Raw genomic sequence first — 21,452 nt, forward strand, 5'->3', positions numbered from 1 at the left:
CCCCCCCCCCCCCCCCCCCCCCCCGCTTACAAAATGCCCTCGCTCCGTTTCCTGGCTCCCGCTGTGGGCCAAGATCCCTCTCACCACTCAGAAGGGTCTTCAGGACCAGGAACAGGCTCCCCATTCGCCAGGGACCTCACCAACAAAAGACCTAGCACTCTGCAGGCCAGCCACCAAAACAGAGAAACTCCCGCTGCCCTCTGCCCCTAGCTCCGGACCCAGAGCCCAAACAGGCTAAACTGGGTGATCCCGTGGCCCCGCGGAAGGGAGGGGGAGTGAAGGAGGGCCCTGGCTCAAGCTGGGATGGCCCAGGGAGGGAGAGGTCGCAGCAGAGGAGGAGCAGCCCCAGCAGAGGGTACCAGCCCTTGCAGACTAGCGGGGGCGGGGGGCGGGGCAAGGGGGTCGGGGAATCCTGTGTCCCACCGTGGGCCAAGAACACTCTCCCCACTCAGGAGGGTCTTCAGGGACAGGACCAGGCTCTCCGTTCGCCTGTGGACCTCGCCAATAAAACTCCTACCACTCTGCAGACCAGGCCCCCAAAAAACTACTTGATTTAATTGTATTGGGGCGATCTGCTCTCAGTTTGGGCTTCACTATTTCATGCTTGGACTATCCCGCATCTGCCGCGTCTGTGCACTGGCCTCTCATTTATCTTTCTTTAAAGATAATCCCTCAGTCTGATGTTGTTTTACCATATATGGATTTGAGTGTGGTAGGGTTTTTTTGTTTTGTTTTGGTTTGGTTTTTTGGTTGCTTTACTGTTTTAAATGTATATGTGTGTTTGAAACAGGGGCTTACTTTGTAGATTAGACTGGCCTTGAATTTGCCTTCTGCCTCAGCTTCCTGAGTACTGTGAGATTACAGCTGCTCACCATTGTGCCTGGCTTCACCACATGTTTAAAATGAATATGACTTTGCCTTGATTCTTATTATTCCATCCTTCCTTAAGACCTAATTTAAGTTATGAATATTTTTTTTCCTTTTTCTTCTTTTGGTTTTTCAAAACAGTATTCCTCTGTATAACTCTCCTGGACTGGGCTGGCCTTGAACTCAGATCCACCTTCCTCTGCTTCCCACAATGCTGGGATTAAAGCCTTGTGCCACATTCAAGTTCTGAATTTTTGTCAGGGAGGAGTGACATGGGGTCTCTCTATATAGCCCTGTCTGTCCTTCAACTCCCTATATAAACCAGGCTGGCCTCAAACTCAGACATCCACCTGCCTCTGCCTACTAAGTCCTGGAATTAAGGCATGCACCACCATACCCTGCTCAAGTTCTGAATTCTTCATTCAGTTAATCAAAAAGTAAATTTTCATTGTGTGGCTGTTTGCCAAGAAACCAAGGATTCACCATGGCTACCTAAACACATAATATCCCTTTTATTATGGAATTTACATTTTAATGAAGGAGGCAGACATCCTTTCTCAACTCTCTAGTCTTAGAGTAGTCCACTGAACTCTGCTTTCTCTAACCTCAGAAAATTTCCCTATAGAGCATAACTCTAAAAGAAAGTTGTGCTATTTCTGTGTTTGTTGTAATGGCAGGCTACGTTCCTAGCACCCGGCCACCCGCACGGCTAGCTTTATACCCAAAATAATTACACGGAAACTATATTCTTTTAAACACTTCTTGGCTCATTAGTTCCAGCCTCTTATTGGCTAGCTCTTACATATTGATCTAACCCATTTCTAATAATCTGTGTAGCCCACGAGCTGGCTTACCAGGAAAAATCTTAACCTGCGTCTGTCTGGAGTGGGAGAATCATGAGACTCACTAACTCAGCTTCTTTCTCCCAGCATTCTGTTCTGTCTACTCCGCCTACCAAATTTTATGTCCTATTAAAGGGCTAAGGCAGTTTCTTTATTTAATCAATGAAATCAACACAAAACAGAAGACTCTTACATCATGTGTTTTGTCAGAACTGATAAATACAAGTGAATGCTGGTCTTCTAGAATGATGTGAGGACTGACATTTTTTTGCTACATTTTACTGTTGTGCTCTGACACTTTATGTTGTTCAAAGTATACTACTAGACCACACTTCTTTAACATTGTCCTCCAGAGCCTTATCTAAATATTTTAAGCATAGTAGATGGTTATGCATGTTGAGGATGCCCTTGGCTTTTTAAAATAGCTCTGAATCTCCCAGAGCAAATTCTTGTGAATTAAGTGAAAATGTGTGGCAATAGGAAGGACACTGATTTCTCAACATAGTAAAAATAGGGCGTTTGAAAGTGCTTCCTTCAGAGGAGTCTAAGACTTTTTTAACAAGAAACTGACCAGAGCACTCGTAGCTTATAGCCTACTTTGAAGAATGACAGTCATTTAAAAAAAAATCATAGTTCTGGTACATTTGCCTAAAGGCATTGATTTCAGTATTTTATAATCACACTCAGTGGCTTGTAATGGCCTTGTAAATTCTCCACTTGCCATTTTTATGTTTGATTTTAGTATTTCTCAAGATAAAAAGGTAAGTCCCTTTAGAGAAAAAGGCTTTATTTTTTAATGTACATGTATTTATTTAGTGTAATATGTGTGGGGATGCATATGTGCCAGGGCACATGTGTAGATATCAGAAGACAGCTTGCAGTAGTTAGTTCTTTTCTTCTACCATGTGACTCCAAGGAATTAGAAATCAGGTCTTCAGGCTTGGAGGCAAGTGCCTTCACCTGCAGAACCACTTCACCAGTCTGTTTTTTTTTTTCTTTAATCTATTTTCTTATTGTTAAAAGAATTTAACAAAACTCGTATGTTCCAGGGTAAGAGCTTGAGGATTAGAATTATTAAGCAAAAGGAACAGAGATATAAGAGAAATAAAAGACAGAAACACAGAACACAGGTGAATACTGAATCCACCTCATTTATATTTCACATGCCTATATACTTCAAAAGGGGAGGAGGAATGCAACAGACTTCATTAACATTAGGAAATGACTTGAATTCTCTGACCTTTGGTTCCGGTGGAGTGAATCCACCTCTATAGCCAAAATATGAATTAACCACACCCTAGGTCAGAATTGCTCCTTTGCAGCCACACCTGTTGTCAACAACTTTGAGTAAGCAAAAATAAGCTCAAACTCTCTGTCCTCCACTCAAGGTGGAACGGGTTCACATCTGTGGGTTTCCACATGAGAAAGGTGCCTGTGCATGCCACAGCCTATATGTGGAGGCCAGAAAACAATTTTATGTAGTCAGTTCTATCCTTCTACCTTTATGTAAATTCTGAGGATTAAACTCATTATCAAGCTTGCAAGTACCATTGCTTGCTGAGGCCATCCCACCAGCTGCCCTATTTCTTTTATTTTGTTTATTTAATGGGGGGAGAGGTGCATGTATGTGCTATAGTGCATATGTGGAGGTCAGAGGATAACTTTTGGAAGAGAAGCTTGTTCCTTTGTGTGAGAGAGCGAGACAGGGTTTTGCTGTATAGTCCTGGCTAGCCCAGAACTAACATTGTAGACCAGGCTGGTTCACAAAAATCTGCCTGCTTCTGCTTCCCGAGTGCTGAGATTAAAGGCCTGTGCCAACACACCTAGCTATTCAATTTGATAATGACCCTTTTTGCTTTTAGCAGATGCTTGACCATGTTGTTTAATGAAGCATTAATAAAGAGAAGTATCAGTTAATTACTGTTGGTGTCAACATAAACTATAATAATCAACTTTAAAATATATGTTTGAAGTCAGAAACTTAGGTCTAACAGTGCTTGTTGCAGGTGACTGGAGTTAGATTCCAGCACCCTCTTCTGGCCTTCACATGCACACATACAGAGACACAGTTGAAAATAAAATATTTAAATTAAAATACACATTTTGGATATTATGTAAGTCTATAGTGATTCTATAAATCCAGTTGGAATTTAAGGGACAATACATTAGGTATTCATATCAGATAAACATATTTCTTTCCTTTAACAAGAATATAGAAAGCCAGCATGGTAACTCATATTTGGAATCCCAGGACAGGAGGCTGAAGCAGGAGGAAAACTATGAGTTTGAGACATGATAGGAGTATATATCAAGTTCTAGACTACCTTGGACTGTAGTGTGAGATCTTTCTCTTCAAAAAGAAAAAAGAAAAAGAAATAGGAGTATATATCAAGTTCCACACTACCTTAGACTGTAGTGTGAGATCTTTCTCTTCAGAAAGGAAAAAAGAAAAGAAATTTGGAAATAGCAAGAGGTTCTTCTCATAAGTGAGATTCTCTTTTGTTTAGGTAGGGGAAAAGTTACTCAGTATGAATTAAGCATTTGATTTCAATTAATCATTTAAAACTAACATTTATATCTTTGCAACAGACAGTTGTTGCATTTAGGGATGAAGGATTTAGGAATGACTTTGTACAATGCCCTGTGTGGGTTTTTTAAAGTGATTAAGTGAAAATACTAATCTTGGTCTCAATATTTTCCAGAACCTTTGCTTCATTTTGCCACAGTTTTTGTACCAATTCTTCTGTGGATTCTCACAACAGGTATGTGCCCTTCTTAGTAGAAGTATAGCAGATACAAGAACTATAATGATGACTGACTCAGAAAATTGGTTAGTCTAGAATCAGTTTAATGATTTTGACAAGCTGGATAACCACATTGTCACAGGTATCTGTGACTGAATTTCCAAATCTTAAAAGTATTTTTATTTCTCTTGATTCTAAATGCCAGGAAGCAATGTTTTTCTGAGGATATTGTAATGTTTCAAACAAATGTCTTATCATTTTAAGACTTGCAAGATAGTGATAGGGAAGAGGCAGAAAAATACTTGATATAGGATATGGTATCAGTGCTCTGAAGAAAAAATATAAAATGTAGTAAAAATAAATGTAATTGAATAATAAAAGGATGTACTGTGGCAAGATGAGAGGCTACTATTTTGAAAGAGCTATCTGAACAATCTCTCTAATAAATCAACATTGAGACAGAGACCTGAGTACCCTAGGGAAGAAATAAGCCGACATCTTAAAAATGTTACAGGTAAAGAAATGGTCTCTGAGGAGATGGCATGAAGCACAAATCGTTACTATTTGGACTTGTATTAGTGCTGGCAGCAACATGCTTTATATTGTGTTTTTGATGTACATATAGGCTGTCTTTTTTCAATCCATAGTCTCATTAGATACTCTTTGGAAATCAGAGATTGGGCTGTGAAAATGTAGAAATGGAATCACTATTTAAAACAAAAACTTCTTTTGTTTTAGTAAAACTAGCATATTATTTGTCTTTTTTTTCCATGAAAAATGATACATTCGTTACACGTTTAGCAAGATGACAGTATTATCAAGTAAACCTTTTTTGTAGGACGTTCTGTCTCCTCTTATTATGCATCCAAAAAATTACAATTAAAGTTCCATCCTGAGGGCCTGGAGAGATGGCTCAGAGGTTAAGAGCACTGGCTGCTCTTCCAGAGGTCCTGAGTTCAATTCCCAGCAACCACATGGTGGCTCACAACCATCTGTAATGGGGTCTGGTGCCCTCCTCTGGAATGCGGGCATACATCGAGGCAGAATGTTGTATACATAATAAATAAATAAATCTTAAAAAAAAAGTTCCACCCTGAAGCAAAAGTAGATTGATGTTTCTTTGTTTTCAACACTAAATTACCCAACAGTCAGCCTGGGAGTTGCTTTTTTAATTTACTCATTAGTGAAAATGGGTAGTTTCCAGGGCAAATTCCATATTGTATGTCATGGACTAGTACAGTAGTACATTTGAAAATAAGAAGACTTATAGCATATTTTTATGCTTTTATTTCAGTAAAATATTTTTTGCTGGTCTTAAATCTTTGTTCATAGGAACTATGTCAAAATTGTCTCCATTTTTATGCAGAACTATCCTTTTAACTTCATTGAGAATGTTGAATATACTATATCACATGCTTTTTTTCTGCTGAAGCCAAAAAAGATGATCCCCTTCTGGGTCTGCCAGCTCCCTATATACCCTCACTCTAGTCCCTGTCTTTAATTTGAACTCCTTGATGAATGTAAGGATGAATCATGTCTTTCCCCAGTGCTTTGCATTTACTATATTCTTTATTAATGGTTTAGTGAATGAACTAAAAAAAGTTCTGTTCAAGTTGTTTCCAACCTTTTAAAATCATTTTTCATTGTAATTGTATGTTTACTTCACTGGTTGAAAATATGTAGTTGTGTTGATTAGTATGACATTTAAATGAATTTTATTAATCAAAGAACATTTACATGTGTGTGTTAGGATTCTTTTAATCACAACAACAAAATGGTTATATGATGACTTCTAGCATTGTCTAGACAACACTGAACTTGATAAATACTTTCACCTGAATAAAGGTCATAAAATACTTAAAAATTTTCCAATGGAAGTTTTATAGGCTAGGGAGATGGAACAGTGTTAGATAGTTAGATGTTCGATACATGGCACAGGTTGGATAGCTCACAATCATCTTTAACTCTAGCTCCATGGGGATCTTACACCATCTTTTGGCCTCCTTGGATACATGCAGTCACATGAACTTATCTATACACATAATTTAAAATCTTTAGAAATATATTTTGAAAACTTTCTAATTTCTGATCGATGCTTTACAAATGTGCTGTGACTTCTGTGTTCACTTGTCCAGTATTTACTGAATGCTTTCAGAATTCCATCCTCTGTGGGAAGCTCAGTACTGTCAAAGCACTCTAGGAAAAGATTACTAAGCTCATACTTACAGCTGATCAAATTCAGTTTATTAGTCCTTAGGGAGTAAGAACACAGACCATAGGAACTCTCAGGAAGAGGGCAACATTATTATAGGACTTGAGCTTTATTATAGGATTTGGACTTATAAAATATTAATCAAAAATAACAAAATATTAACCAGAAAATATCTGCAACATAGGTTGGCTACTCCCTATGTTTAATTTCTGTAAGAACTCCTGGCTATTTGGGTTTTTTGTTGTTTTGTTTTTCAAGGCAGGGTTTCTCTGTAGATTTGGAGACTGTCCTGAAACTAGTTCTTTAGACCAGGCTGGCCTTGAACTCACAGAGATCCACCTGCCTCTCCCTCCTGAGTGATGTGACTAAAGGCGTGCACCACCACTGCCCAGCTTATTTTGTCTTTTCAAAAATAGCTACTAAATTTCTACATTTTTTAGCAACTGAAAAATCTTACATAAAGTTGATAGTTTTTGTCTACTAAGAATAAGACATGGCCTGCAAATATTCTAAAGATCCTGTTAAAGGGTAAGGTTTGTTAATAATGACACATAAATTTTTTCAATATTTTTATCTCTACCAGGTAGAGTGTCCTTACTTACAAAGTTTCCTTTGCTCCCACAAAAAGCATTTCTTTTAAAAAAATAGCTACAGGTTTTTACAAGTACATAATTATATCATAGATGAATGCCTGCAGAACATTGTTTTTCTGTTTGTTTATCTTTTCAGCCACTCTATGATGCTGCGTATCTTACAATGTACAATATCTGTTTCACATCCCTACCCATCCTGGCCTACAGTCTACTGGAACAGCACATCAACATTGATACTCTGACCTCAGACCCTCGATTATATATGTAAGTTGAAAATGTAGCTCATGGTAGAATGTGTGAAATCCTCTTGCATCAGTTCTGGTATTATTGGTATTAGTTACCATGCTGGGCTTTAAGTAGTGGGTTTCATTTACTCTATAGGTAGGAAGGACACAGAATTGATCACTTGGTTCATTAAGTGGTTCTTTTGTGAATTTTCAGCTGAAATATATCATTCAACAGAAGAGTGGTCTATTTTCCTAGATAGCAGTTCTATACTTACATGGATATTTATAGGACATAAGTTATTGTACAGTCTTTCATAGAGATGCAAAAAAAGTCTATATCATAACTGTGGCCCAGCCTAAAGTGTGACTTACCTTCCTAACAAATTGGATCATAGCTTGTTCCTGGACAATAGATTATTGTTACCCTGACAACTTTTTTCTAAACATGAAGTCCTGGTCTGTGTACATGTACCTCAACATTTTCCTACTGAATTTTAGCAGTGACATTATGCATTATACCTTTAGAACTTATTGACTCACATTTTGAGAAATATTGACTTGAACCATTTGATTATTTTAATATTCTTAATAGAAATTTGAAACCTGAAGTAATTCTTTTGTTAAGAGAGTAGGCAGGCGCCGCGTGCACCCTCGACCCGCAAGGATGACACGACCACCGGAGCTCTTCTCACTGCAGTTTATTCCAGGACTTTATTCACTTTCTCTCTCTCTTCCCCTCTCTCTCCTCTCTCTCCGGGCAAACCTCTCCCAGCCCTTAAGTAGGCACGGGCTACCAACCCCGAACTGCCAGGTGGGCACTGCCCATAGGTTCACGCATATGCAAGCGCTGATAATCACTGCGTGATCATAGCCTAGGTCAGGCCTTAGCCATCTCAGGAGTTGATTATACATCTCCATCAGGTGTGACACCACGCAGCTCGCTACAGGCAGGTATAGCTGATTGCTTGAGCTTTAAACAACAAAAAGAACAGGTCTGGTAACATCTGCTGCATGACATACAAAGGTATTCAAGCTGTGTTACTGCTCAGCCTTTCTCCAGATCCCATATTCCTGTTTTTAATTTATGCTTTCCTTCATATTGGGTGACCTGTGTGAGTTTCTAACAGTTTCTTCATCATAGTGTGAATAAAAATTTGTCTAGAAATTCAGTATACCATGATACTCCTGCCATTCTTTTCCCACAGAATTTTTACAAGGACAGGAATCACTTTCTGCTTTTGTACCCTTTACCCCAGTCTAAGTCACTGACTAGAAAAGCCACATTAGCTAGCATTTGCTAGACACTCACTCCAAGAGTCTTCAGAGAGATTCTTTTCCTGTTTCTGAGAAACAGCCATGTCTTTCTTCTCCTACTTTTCCTTTTACAGATAGCATCCCCAGAACTTCAGTTTTGCACCTAAAAGTCCTATAAGATAAAATTTGTGTAATTTGTCATATTTTCATTCTCTATCCCAAGTAAGTAAAAAAACATTGCATTTATGTTATAACTGTGATAATATAGCCCAATGACATTCTGTAGAGTTATCAATAGGTGTGATATTGTTATAACACCCTTAGATACATGGTATAAGAAATTTCAAATAGAAGTTAAAAAGGTACATACACAAACCCATTTTCTTTGTGTACATCTGCTTCATTAGATGCAGTAGCCTTATTTGACATTCTTCACATTCTGGTGTTGACTGAAAAGATTGTGCTATTTTCAAAATTTTAATTTTAATCAGTCTATCTGCCATTTATTAGGACATCATTACTAGCTTTGACAGATTCCCCACTTAATTAAGTGTGGAGTTTGAGAACCATTATATTATATATTCTTCTCTGAGATTTATTTGTAAATGAGACTAATACCTAGTTTTTGTACTCCCTCTGCTTCTTCCCTCTCTCCCTCTCTCTACCTGTCTGTGTGTATACATACATACACATATGTGAGTGTGTATGTGTGTATATATATATATATATATATATGTACTAACACTAACTTAATGTGTATATATACATGTATAATGTTTTAGGTAGGTAGGTGGATGGATGAATGGATAGATGGAAGGATGAATGAATAGATGGATAATCAATCCTAACTCAGTTCCTACTATTTTATAAATAAGTGTTAAATGGTATATAATTATTATTGATGTTGTTTTGCTTGGCCAAAATTTTAGAAATATTTTACAGTTTACTTCAGTGTCTTGGTCAGGTAGTGATTACATGAATATCCTAACTTTGGTCAGTCTATCTCTTTATTTGAAAAAATCTTTCTGTCCATCAGGGTAGCTCCTTCATTATAACAAGCTCAGATTAATGCCCATCTTTGGTGTTTCCTTGTATCTTTAACTCAACAGCCTACAAAGATTCATTAATTTTTCTCTCCATTTCTTTATAGGAAAATTACTGGCAATGCTATGTTACAGTTGGGGCCCTTCTTATATTGGACATTTCTGGCTGCCTTTGAAGGGACAGTATTCTTCTTTGGAACTTACTTCCTTTTTCAGACTACATCCTTAGAAGACAATGGAAAGGTAAAAACCATGTATTTTTCCCATAGACACTGCATTTTCACACATGTTTGTGGTAATCATTTTGCAAATTATTTTTCTTAGCACTAGGTCTTTAACATAAAGAAAGTACTGGAGTCAGAAATCACTTTTGGCTGGGTGATGGATGGTGCATGCCTTTAATTCTAGCACTCGGGAGGCAGAGGCAGAAGGATCTCTGTGAGTTCAAGTCCAACGTGGTCTACAAGAGCTAGTTCCAGGACAGGCTCCAAAGCTACACAGAGAAACCCTGTCTCGAAAAACCAAATTTAGGAAGAGAGCTTAAGCAAACCGTCTAGAATCTGAATTTGTTTATAGCTTTTAGGATATGAGAGAGTTCTTGGGACTTTAGACTTTATACCTATGTGTTGTGATAGGAAAAACAAAAGCTTTTTCCCATGCCACCTGCATTTCTAATTTAGTGAGTAGTTGAAGCGGTGGCTACTGTGTATTTGTAGTGTTAGACGAGTATGTAAATAGGGAATCTTTTCTTTCTTTTCAAAGTGGGAGTGCAGTATTCTTTTTTAAAATGCTGTGTGGGCTCTGCTAGCCCCTTCTGAGAAAGTGACAATATCAGTGAGCAGCTGCACTAGGATGATTTTGACCTACTCATACTTGAGGAGAGAAATACTGATGTGGGACAAGGCAGAAGTTTCAGTTTCCCAGTGTGTGCCTTGCATGTTGCTTTCACTGTGTTCTCCTTTGCCATATTTGGTACTTTTCTTTTATGGTCATTCTTATCATAAATATGAAGCAAAAAGCTAAGTTTCAAAAATAATTTATTACATATACTATGTCTGAACCCTATATAACTAACATCTCTTAGAAAAGTGTAAGCTCAATGAATTTGAATAGTACTTTGAAATTAGATACTATAATCAGGCCTTCCTAATTTGAACTAACAAGTTAGTTTAGTATAAATCCTTTCTAATTATTAATTTTAATGTAACTATTAGAAAAACTATTAATTGACCTTAGAATACATATATCTAGCACTTACCACAGAAGGTCCTGATAAATCTCGGGTATCCTTGGGAAAGTCACATTAGCTTTCCAAGTCAACTTTCATCTTCGAGTAAATAGAAGTTCAATTTTATGACTTCTCAGATCCTTCAGCCATGAGTAGTTCTGTGGGTTTTCCTTTTTATTTTTTGACACAAAAAATTGTATATAACTGGCTATTGCTTTTAAAAAAATGCTTCAGATTTGCTTTATGTTGACATTCATGGGCTTAGCCAGTATTCTAGGTAGTATATAAGAATCAGTGGTCCAGCCTTTTTCTGATTCATTATGCATTTTGAGTTCATGAAGTCCAAATTAAGTTTTTCTTGTATATGTCACCATCCTTTTTAAGTGTTTTCTAAAATTACATAAATAAGAATTTTTTATCAGCAGCTAAACCCATGTCTGATTTAGTTGAATCCTTTTTTCTTCTAGTAACCTTGTTTTGTTTTTATTTTTTAAAAACGTTTTACATCTCATTTTCTGTTTCAACATTATGCATTCAGATATTGACAGCATTTGGTAAGCATATGTGCCATTCATTGCCATCGTTTGGATTTATAAGTGCTACTGCTTCTCTTTGGTGTGCACATGCTAACAGATGTAGTAATAATTAGACTCGCTTTTTAAAATGTGGGTCCATTTGTGTTTATGTAAGAACTTTCCTTATATTCTAGGACGAAAACATAACAAACTCATTAGTGACATGAGTCATCCAGATGACTTTCTTTAATAAGTGGTGCTTCTAGTGGAATAGTATGTTTCCCTCTTCCTTTATCAAACCAGTGAACTCCCTTTTTGATGCTGCATGGTAATGAACCCAGCCAACCACAGATGTGGTATATCTATCCATGAAAGTCTAGCATTGTGACTTAATCTTAACAACCAAGCCATTTTCCCAAATAATTCACAAAAAGAACTTTGGCAGTTACATGCAGGATTAAGTCTGTTTTTTTTTTTTTTTCTTCAGCAGGCTTGTATATTTATGGTACATATAATTTTTAAATGTTTTTCAGATATATGGAAACTGGACATTTGGGACCATTGTTTTTACAGTCTTAGTATTCACTGTAACTCTGAAGGTCAGATTTATTTATTCAAATATATTTTGTATAATCTTTGTCTCTTAATATTTGTGTTACTATATGTTATCCAAGACCTTGTCTGAATGATTACTAAAATGTATGTGATGCTAGGGGTTTTAGTATTTGTATATATTTTTCATTTTTTCTACTACATGTTCTATGTTTTTTATTTTGAAAACAAAGAAATTCAGACACCACACTTAATGGAGACCTATTTCTCCTTAATCACTGGATTGTTTTATTTTTTTGAAAAATGTTTCATTCGGTATATTCTGATCATGCTTTTTCCCTTCTCCAATTCCTCTCAGATCCTACCTACCCACTTAGCTCTTTGCCATTTCGTTTTCTCTCTCTTTAGAAAACAAACAGGTAAACCAAACAAAAACTCAGAAACACTTAGAAGCCAGAAGGGGAAGTAAGCATGGATTCCCACCCCTAACCAAGAAGCTGTCTGCAATTGATACCCACTTGCAAAGGAAAAATTATCTGTTGTTTTTAAGGCATTATACTAAATTATACATAAAGAGGCTGAAAGTTTGTGTGTGTGTGTGTGTGTATGTTGATAACTTGTATCATAGGGCTGAAGAGATTGCTCAGTAGAGGACTTGCTTAGTTTTGCAGAGGATTGGAGTTCTGTTCATGTTGCAAGGTTCACAACTGCCTTTATTATCAGCTGCAGGGGATCCAACACCCTCTTTGGTCTCTGCATACATTTGCACATACATATAAATAAAAATATAAATATTTTAAAACTTTTATTTATTTTTATATGTATGAATGTTTTGCCTGCATGTATGCCTGAACACTATATGCATAAATATCCAATGAGGCCAGAAGAAGGCAATGCTCTCCTTCAGACTGGAGTTAGAGACAGCTGTGAGCTGTCATGTGGGAGCTAGGAATTGAACCTGGGTCTTCTAGAAGAGCAGTCAATACTCTTCAGCCCTAAATCATTTCTAATTTTAAAAAAAAAAACTTGAATCCTTAATAACTTAGCATATATTTAAGAATCCCTAGTTGGCTCTAAAAGAAGTTTAGTCCTTAAGACACTTAAATAAGTGTCTGTATACAAGATATGTATGCAAAAGAGCACAGTGGTAATGAATTTACCCATATGTTTGTTAATGAAGTATATAAAGATATGTGACAGGAATAGGCCTGATTGTATCTATAGTTCCTGAATTTGGGAGACTGAGGCGAGAGGATCACCAAGAGTTCCAGGCCAACCTGGCCTGAGTGCAAGATCCTGTCTCAAAAATAAACAAAAGTCAGTGCAACAGAAGAAATGGAATCTTGGCAAAATCATTGTCATTCATATGTAGCCATGTAATAATGCTCTAAAGCTTTGTTAAATGCTGTCCTTGAAACTCGTGAATTCGGATTTTCATAGTTGAAAGCATAATTCATCTGATCCTTCTAGAAATATTTCACATGGAGTCTTAGGTTGAATCAGAATTCAGAAATATCGTTGTCATAGGACTTCTGTTTTCTCTATATTTTTGTTCTAATATTTTCATTGTTCATCTGCTAATTCAGTAATATCACGGAACTTTACTCTGTGTTTGCGTATTTCTATTCCAACGCATGCCTGTGGAGGTCAGAGGACAATGTGTCCTTCCACCATTTGGTAATGGGGATTAACTTTTCAGGCTTGCCAAGCAATCATTTTACTTACCAAACCGTCTTGCCAAGCATTTTTTGAAGGATTTTAAATAAATTCTACAATTAACCTCAGGCTAGCCATTTCATAACTATGTGTCCTTAGACAAGTAACCTCACTTCTCTTATTTCAACTTGTATAAAATAAAGCTAAAAGTAGCACTTTCTCCATCATAGGGTTTTGTCATAGATCACGAATGAAAACAAAATATTTGAATGGAAGTGTCTAGAATGTATTAGTGCCGGCTATTAACTGTTATTATGTTTCATAAAATCATGATTTTTCAATGGAAGTGTCCTGCTTTTCTCAGCTTATTATCCTAGTCCTTTGCTTTACACTTAAACTCAGCCTCATTGCAGCACATGTGGCTCATGGTATCTACTTCGTCGGCTTTTCAAGGAGTACTGTTGTATCATTTTCCCTAAGCAGGCCAGAGTGGGAACTCAGGATTTGTCTGCATCACAATGCTATCAACATCCTTTTATGAATGAGAAATTGTAACAGAGCTAAGGCCCATGGTGTCTCTGCAAATAAAATTAAGTCCTGCTTGTTACCCTGTGTGAGCAAGAAATTTTAAGCAAATGCATGAGATGATACTATTTCTAGATCACATCTGAAAACCAAACGTGCCGCAATCTAAAAATAAAGTCACTATCAATCTTTATAGAAACATGCAATTTTTGAAAATGTAAGGAAACTATTTTTATTAATTTAATGGAGTAGATAATGGTTTTGTAGCTGGAAATCTGTACCCACAGTTCATTGCTCATGGTGTATGATGCATAGAAGTAGTTGCCTCTACATATAGTGACTCTTACCTATTCATTCTTTTATAACTTCTGGTCTGCTCTTTTTAGCTACTCTTCCTCTCCTGGTTTTTGGCATACCTGCCTCAACCAACTAGATCTCATTTGCCATTATATCCCTGGTCACTGTTACCTGAAGACTTGGGACTTTGGCCTCCTAGTTATTACCATTGCTTCATTTGTCACCTGTCACTCAATAGTGAGTCATCTGTAGCCCTCTACCTACAAATTACTTGATTTAACTACACTTCCATGCCTGTACTATAGAATTTAGAGAGCTCACAGCAGCACTCAGCATTCTTATTTTAGTACTTTGAAACGCCTAGCTTCTGCTCCTTTAGTTATATCCTCTTCTAAAGCCATGGCTAAGGTGAAATCCTCTCATAGCTATTGCATCTGTATAAATTATCAGCTATCATAATGTATTGCCTAGTATATTTTGTGCCTGTCAAAAAATACTTATGTTGTATCTTTTCAGCTCGCCTTGGATACCCGATTCTGGACATGGATAAATCACTTTGTGATTTGGGGTTCTTTAGCCTTTTATGTTTTTTTCTCATTCTTCTGGGGAGGAATTATTTGGTAAGCAGCTGTACATATGTTAGCAATATTAAATAACAATATGTATGTATGCTTTACATGTAAAACATACTTTTAAAGTTTTGACTATGTGATATGTAAGATGGCTAATCTTTGATATTAATGGACTACAGGTTACTTATACCTTGTAATGTTGCTACTTTGAAGTAAAATTTCTAAGTATATTATTAGTCCATTTATTTAATTCAAATATTGAATTCAAATATTCATTCAATATTTGTATAGCCTTTGCCCAAATATTTAAATTTATAAATATATTAACAGCTCTCTGTGAAATAAAATAATTAATAGCCTGACTACGAATGTGATTTCCACTAGAAATGTGCTTCCTATGAAATTTCAACCTGATAACATTGGCTAAAACTTAGATTATTGTCCATTTAGACCAGTGTTCTCAATCTGTGGGTCATGATCACTTTGAGGGGTCATATAACAGATATTTACAATCCATAGCAGTAGCAAAATTACAGTTATGAAATAGCAACAAAGTAATTTTATGCTTGGGGTCACCACAACATGAGGAACTGTATTAAAAGATCACAGCATTAGGAAGATTGAGAACCACTGATTTAGACCCTATTGTCATTTAAATGATAGCATTTTCCTTCAGTATTTATAGGAGAGGCAGGATCACCAGAAGTTCAAGGTCACCCTGAGCTACACATAGTGAGTTTGATGCCATCCTGAGATACAAGATCTTTTACATCCCCCAAAAGGGAAATAGTTTCTCTTTTGAAAATCTATTTAAGATAAAAAAAAATCCTTTAAAAAAACATGATCAGGTGTAGCGGACCATACCTTTAATGTCAGAATTGGGAAGGTAGAGATAATGTAGCCTGATCTATGTAGTGAGTTCCAGACCAGTAAGGGCTACACAGTAAGAAATTGTCTCAAAATAAAACACACACACACACTGAATCACTCACAAAGTGTGTAATTATAGCATATATTTGGCACCTCTATAGTTAATGATTAAGAAGCAAAACTGAAAAAAATACTTGTTTCTTTAGTATTATGCAACTAAACCAAAATTTACTAAACGCAATATATAGTTGTCTACCCAGAATAATTCTTTGACACTGAAATCAACTTCTAAAAGTTAGACAGATTTCCATAATAATAAAATATTTCTATAACCTAAACAATTTCAACCCTTTATACAGACTTTTTTCAATCATTTAAATGAAAAGACTTTGTCATACTTATACAGTGATACCTACTGAAAATAAAGTACAGTAGTCTTCCCTTGCTTATGGTTTCGCTTGAGGGTTTTACTTGTTCTCAAAGAACCATAGACTACTAAAAATCATATGAAAACTCTAGAAATAGGCAATTCATAAGTTTTAAGTGTAGTTTTTGGTAGTGTGATAAAATTGCACCCCACCCAGCTCTGTCCTGCCAGAGACATGAATCATCCTTTGTCCCTTGTACTCAAGCCATATATACCACCTATCTGTAAATTGCTTAGTAACGATCTCACTTTCAGGTCAGCAGTCATGGTAGCACAAAGCTTGTATTCAACTAGCCCTTATTTTGGGTCAACAACGTTTAAGCATAATGATGCTGGTGACTTTATTGTGCTTATTTTTTCATTATTGTGTTATTATTGTTGGAAACTGTCAGGGGAGGGTACTAATCATTAGCTTCAGGTACCCACTAGGGCTCTTGCACAGACATCATATAGATAAAGGAAGATCAGATATTTGTTTTATTTTTGTTTCTTGTAGTTCTGTGCTTAAGCAGAATTGCCCAGCTACACATTAACTTAAATTATAAAACAACCAACAAAATGGGACTGGAGATTATATAAAACTTTATCTGAATGACAACTAATTGCTCTGGACATGTAAAACACAGAGACATTGAAACCCAACCCTCCTTTTTAAGATTAAAAAAAATATTATGCGGTATATGTGTGTGAATGGGTTTGTGCATGTAAGTACAATGTGTGTGGAGGTCTGAAAAGAAACTAGTTCATGAAGTGTGATGCATGATCAATAAAAGAAGCAAGTAAAAAAAATAAAATAAAAGAAGCAAGTAGTTATTAACCTGGAGTTCTTGAGTTCCAAATCATTTATGATGATCTGGTATGCAACCTGACCTTAAGCAGCTACTGTCTTCACCTCAATTTAAAGTAATACTTTAGATAGAAAGATTATGTGTTATACAGTTTAGAGGATAAGGGAGATAGGATGTGTTTCTTAACTCTATTTAACAGTTCAGTGGAGGCCGGGAGGTGGTGGCACATGCCTTTAATCTCAACACTCATGAGGCAGAGGCAAGCAGATCTCTGTGAGTTAAGGCTAGCCTGATCTACAGAATGAGTTCCAGGACTACTAGTGCTACACAGAAAAACCCTCTCTTAAAAAACTAAAAGAAGTAAATAAATAGAACAGTTCAGTGAATGATTTAAAATAAAATCCAATTTCAGATGAAGGAGTCTCATGGATTTGGGATTCTAAGGTTTACTATCTTATTAGCAGTTATAGTCTACCATTTGTCTATCTCCTGGGCACAAATTGTTATTCAGTATATGTTTGCAGACAAGAAGACTATATTCCTCTCAGTTATGAGTGTCTGTGGACTGTACAGTTCTTTTTCATATATTTGCAGAAGTTTTTAAGGGGATAATTCATTTAAAATGTTAGATTTATGAATGAGCAAGAAATCCTCATTTTAATAAGGCAGCTGAAGAAATAAATGCTTATTAGGTTGGAAATTAACTTCATTTCTCTTAAATATCTTTAAGCTCTGGCATTTTCCAATACATAAAAATATTCACCATTTAGCAGCTTTATGGTTGATTGTTTCCAAGTCAGATGAATTTTATGTTTTTTTTTATTCACATCCCTTTTCTTTCTAAACGGTTGGTAAATGAAATTTGTATACTGTTTTGGGAATATTCTAGAGAAAATATTTTTTTTAATGTGTGTGAGGAAGATTCCTTTTAAATGTAAAAGACAGGAACTAATTTGGTTTTCTGTGTTTTCTTTCCATCCCAGGCCTTTTCTGAAACAACAGAGAATGTATTTTGTGTTTGCTCAAATGCTGTCTTCTGTATCCACATGGTTGGCCATAATTCTCCTAATATTTATCAGCCTTTTCCCTGAGATTCTCCTAATAGTAGTAAAGAATGTACGAAGAAGAAGTGCCAGGGTAAGAACTACATTTATGTTCTAGTCTAATATTTGGAAGCGGCTTCACTGTCACCGTGAACTGAAAACCTTATTTAGAGAATTGCATTAGTTACAGCATGTTAAACCCCTCCTTGCAGGTTCATCACTTAAGTTCCTCTTCTGCATAAAAAGTATAGTAAAAACTTCGTTATCCAATGCAGGTGGTAAGTAGATTCCTTAATAGTGTTCTATGTGATCTTTAGTAATCCATATGGAGTATCTCATATGCTCCATATGGAATTTTTAAAGGGAAAAAGACTCTATTTTGTATTTATCTCAGAATTAATTTTCATATCAGGAATTTCCACACCAACATTTCAGCTTTGACCTTAGAAATTGCCGATTTTTTTTCAGTTGATAATCCTAATTTGCCTTTCAAACCTGTCCCCTTCCTTTGATTATAGTGCTGCTTAATCTCTGTGTTGCTTCTAGCCCTGTCTCCTAGCAGTATATTTCAACCAAAAGAGAATTCCTTACTCTTCAGGACACACTTGTGAAAATTTATGATAGTTTCTAAGTGTGTTTTTATTGTTAACTACTAAGTTATATTTCTGCGAAGAGAAGTTATTTCCCTCTGGCACATTGCCTGATACCTTTTGGACATTTCTTTAAAAGCTTTTAAGTGAAAGGGTTAGAATTGCCTGAAAAACCACTGGCAAATTTTTACCAGCAGATTAATTAAGTATATCATCCTATTCCTGCCAACACTTGCTCACTTTGTTAAAATAAAGTCCTGTTTTCTTCATATTGATTATCAACTAGCTCTTATAACACCACTAAGGCAGTATTTTTGGGAAATAGTGTGGTCATGACCACCTAATGTAGTTAATCAAATTATCAATCAATTGAACTACAAAGTATATCATAGGGGTTTTCCTGCATATTGAATTACAAAACCAAGTTTTTTGACATTATGTAGACATGAAGATATGAAATTATTAAGTCTTCAAAAGTATTTTAAAGAGGGCCTAGGAATACAGCTTTGAAAACATTCATGCCCTCAGTACAGGGGGGAGCAGTATATAGCTAGGTGGCCAGAATTGCTCTGAGCTTCCTATTTTTATGTGGCTTATGGGATAGGATGATCATAATTTAGTATAGATAAGCTGTATTTGTTTACTCTTTTAATCCTTCCAGTGGCCTTTGACCAGCTCCATTGAGCCTGGTTTTTAGTTTTAGGATATAAAATAGTATTGATGGAACTATTTTCTTCCAGACTGGCTCAAATGGCAATTTTCATATAGCCAAATAAAAATGATCAAGTAAGACAAAGGGAAGGGAAAGAGAAAGAAGAAAAATGGCTCAGGGACTGCAAATATATGTCATTTGGTAGAATATGTTCCTAGTATACACGAAGCCCTGGGTCCCATCCTCAGCATTACCTAAAATCAATATAGTGGCCCATACCTGTAATGTGCAACAAGAGGATCACAGCTCAAGGTCATCCTTGGCTAAACCCTGAGACCCTGTGGGAGGGAGGGAGGAAGGGAAGGAAAGATCCTTTCTCAATACAGAATTTAGAAAGGAGGTTCTCTTGCATAACTCTTCTAATATTTTTTTAATCTGAAGAGTACATTTTGGGCTGCTTCTAATGTTTCTTTTTGGGATAATGAAGCTCATGTTGCAAAATGGCTCATATTCAAGCTTCATGCTCTTAAGGGTAAAAAATGCCCAGAATTCAAAATCTTCAAATGTATCATCCCAATATCTCTTAGGCCCTCTCTAAAAATGAGACACCAGCTGGAATGCCCAGTGATATTTGTATAGACCATTAGGTAGAAGGATGTTGCTGGGAAGCAATAGATACCTCGTCTCAGAGCATTTTTATTCCATGTAGACAAGAGATTCCAAATTTCAACTGAAAGCATAGAATGTTGCCATTGGGTCAGCATGAAATTTTTTTGTGGTTTATATCCGTGACAGAAGGAATTCTAATGTCTGTGCTATAGCTTGGCGTGAAAATATGCTAGAACAAACAGGAAATTTTCCATAATCATTTTCATTCATTTAGTCATTCATTCATTTATTCCTATCCCTTTTTGAACCAGTAAACATTTGTTGAACCACCTGCTGATGAACATCTCTCTATATAACCAGTGTCTGAAAGGCTAAAATGTTTTTCAGACTCTATAGGATTTTTAGAGTGACAAATGTGTCAGAACAGTTATGAACACTAAACTACACTATCTCTGGGGGGGGAGTACAATATATATGAATGCATATAGGCCAACAAAATCATGACAACCATAGGTCACATCAGAGTTCATTAGGCCATTGATAAACAAAAAGAAGCCAACTTTTAAACAAAGCAGAATGAGTATCTTATTTTCCATAAATATATTAGTCTTTATGTTTAATGTCTAATACTGTGACAGCATGAATGATTTCCTGTTTTGCTCAGCATTCCTTGTTAAATGATAAGGTAGGCTTACTTTAATGTGAAGCAGATTACTTTACAATGGGTCATGCTCAGAGCCTAGCAGATTATATAATGGGATGAAATTGAAATGTGTGTCCCTATCTAGAGTAGAAGGGGCCCCTAACTTCAGTATTCATACTACACATTCTCTACATACTCCAGAATTGTCTGCAGCTGTTTATAAAAGGAGACTTCACAGTAGGTAGTGAGCATGCCTCTATGATATTTGAAAAAGAAGCTAATATATTTAATAATTATAAAAGCGTCTTTATTTTGGGTTCCTCTCAAGTCCATTTATATTGTCTGAGGATTCGTGATGCGTTCATTAACTACTATGGTGGTCATAATTCAGGGATGAGTCAAACATGGCCCCAGCTCATTGGAACTTTCCTTCTAGTTACATTATAAAGTGTGTCCATTCTGAACCCTTCTGAACAAATATAAAACATAATGATACAATCAATTATATGGTTTTTGGTAGCATAACAAGATTAGAGTCATTTCCTCCTAAAAATCTCCAGTACAAAAAGCTAATAATGGCAGCCCCCAGCACTGCTGAAATCTGTTATGATGTTTACATTATAAATAATGCTCACGGGGATGGAAAGATGGTTCAGCAGTTAAGAACACACGTTCTTGCAGAGGACCCAGTTTCTCCTAGTAG

At 36.3% G+C, this 21,452-nt stretch overlaps 1 protein-coding gene across 6 annotated transcripts in view; it reads left to right on the top strand.

The window, feature by feature from the left end:
* Positions 1–21,452, top strand: part of Atp11c (ATPase phospholipid transporting 11C) — a 188,158-nt gene that overhangs the window by 156,925 nt on the left and 9,781 nt on the right. For 4 of the 6 annotated variants that reach the window (XM_050159636.1, XM_050159638.1, XM_050159635.1 and 1 more), the window contains exons 23-28: positions 4,412–4,471; positions 7,395–7,522; positions 9,890–10,025; positions 12,059–12,124; positions 15,072–15,175; positions 18,196–18,349. In XM_050159636.1, coding sequence (XP_050015593.1) covers positions 4,412–4,471; positions 7,395–7,522; positions 9,890–10,025; positions 12,059–12,124; positions 15,072–15,175; positions 18,196–18,349 — 648 coding nt within the window. Of the gene's footprint in view, positions 1–4,411; positions 4,472–7,394; positions 7,523–9,889; positions 10,026–12,058; positions 12,125–15,071; positions 15,176–18,195; positions 18,350–18,467; positions 18,534–21,452 lie in introns of all 6 variants that reach the window. The other 2 variants (XM_050159639.1, XM_050159640.1) reach the window with 1 other exon arrangement.

This window comes from Alexandromys fortis, unplaced genomic scaffold, assembly GCF_014885135.2.
Source record: "Alexandromys fortis isolate MF-2015 unplaced genomic scaffold, M_Fortis_MF-2015_v1.1 scaffold_95, whole genome shotgun sequence".
Taxonomy (NCBI): domain Eukaryota; kingdom Metazoa; phylum Chordata; class Mammalia; order Rodentia; family Cricetidae; genus Alexandromys; species Alexandromys fortis.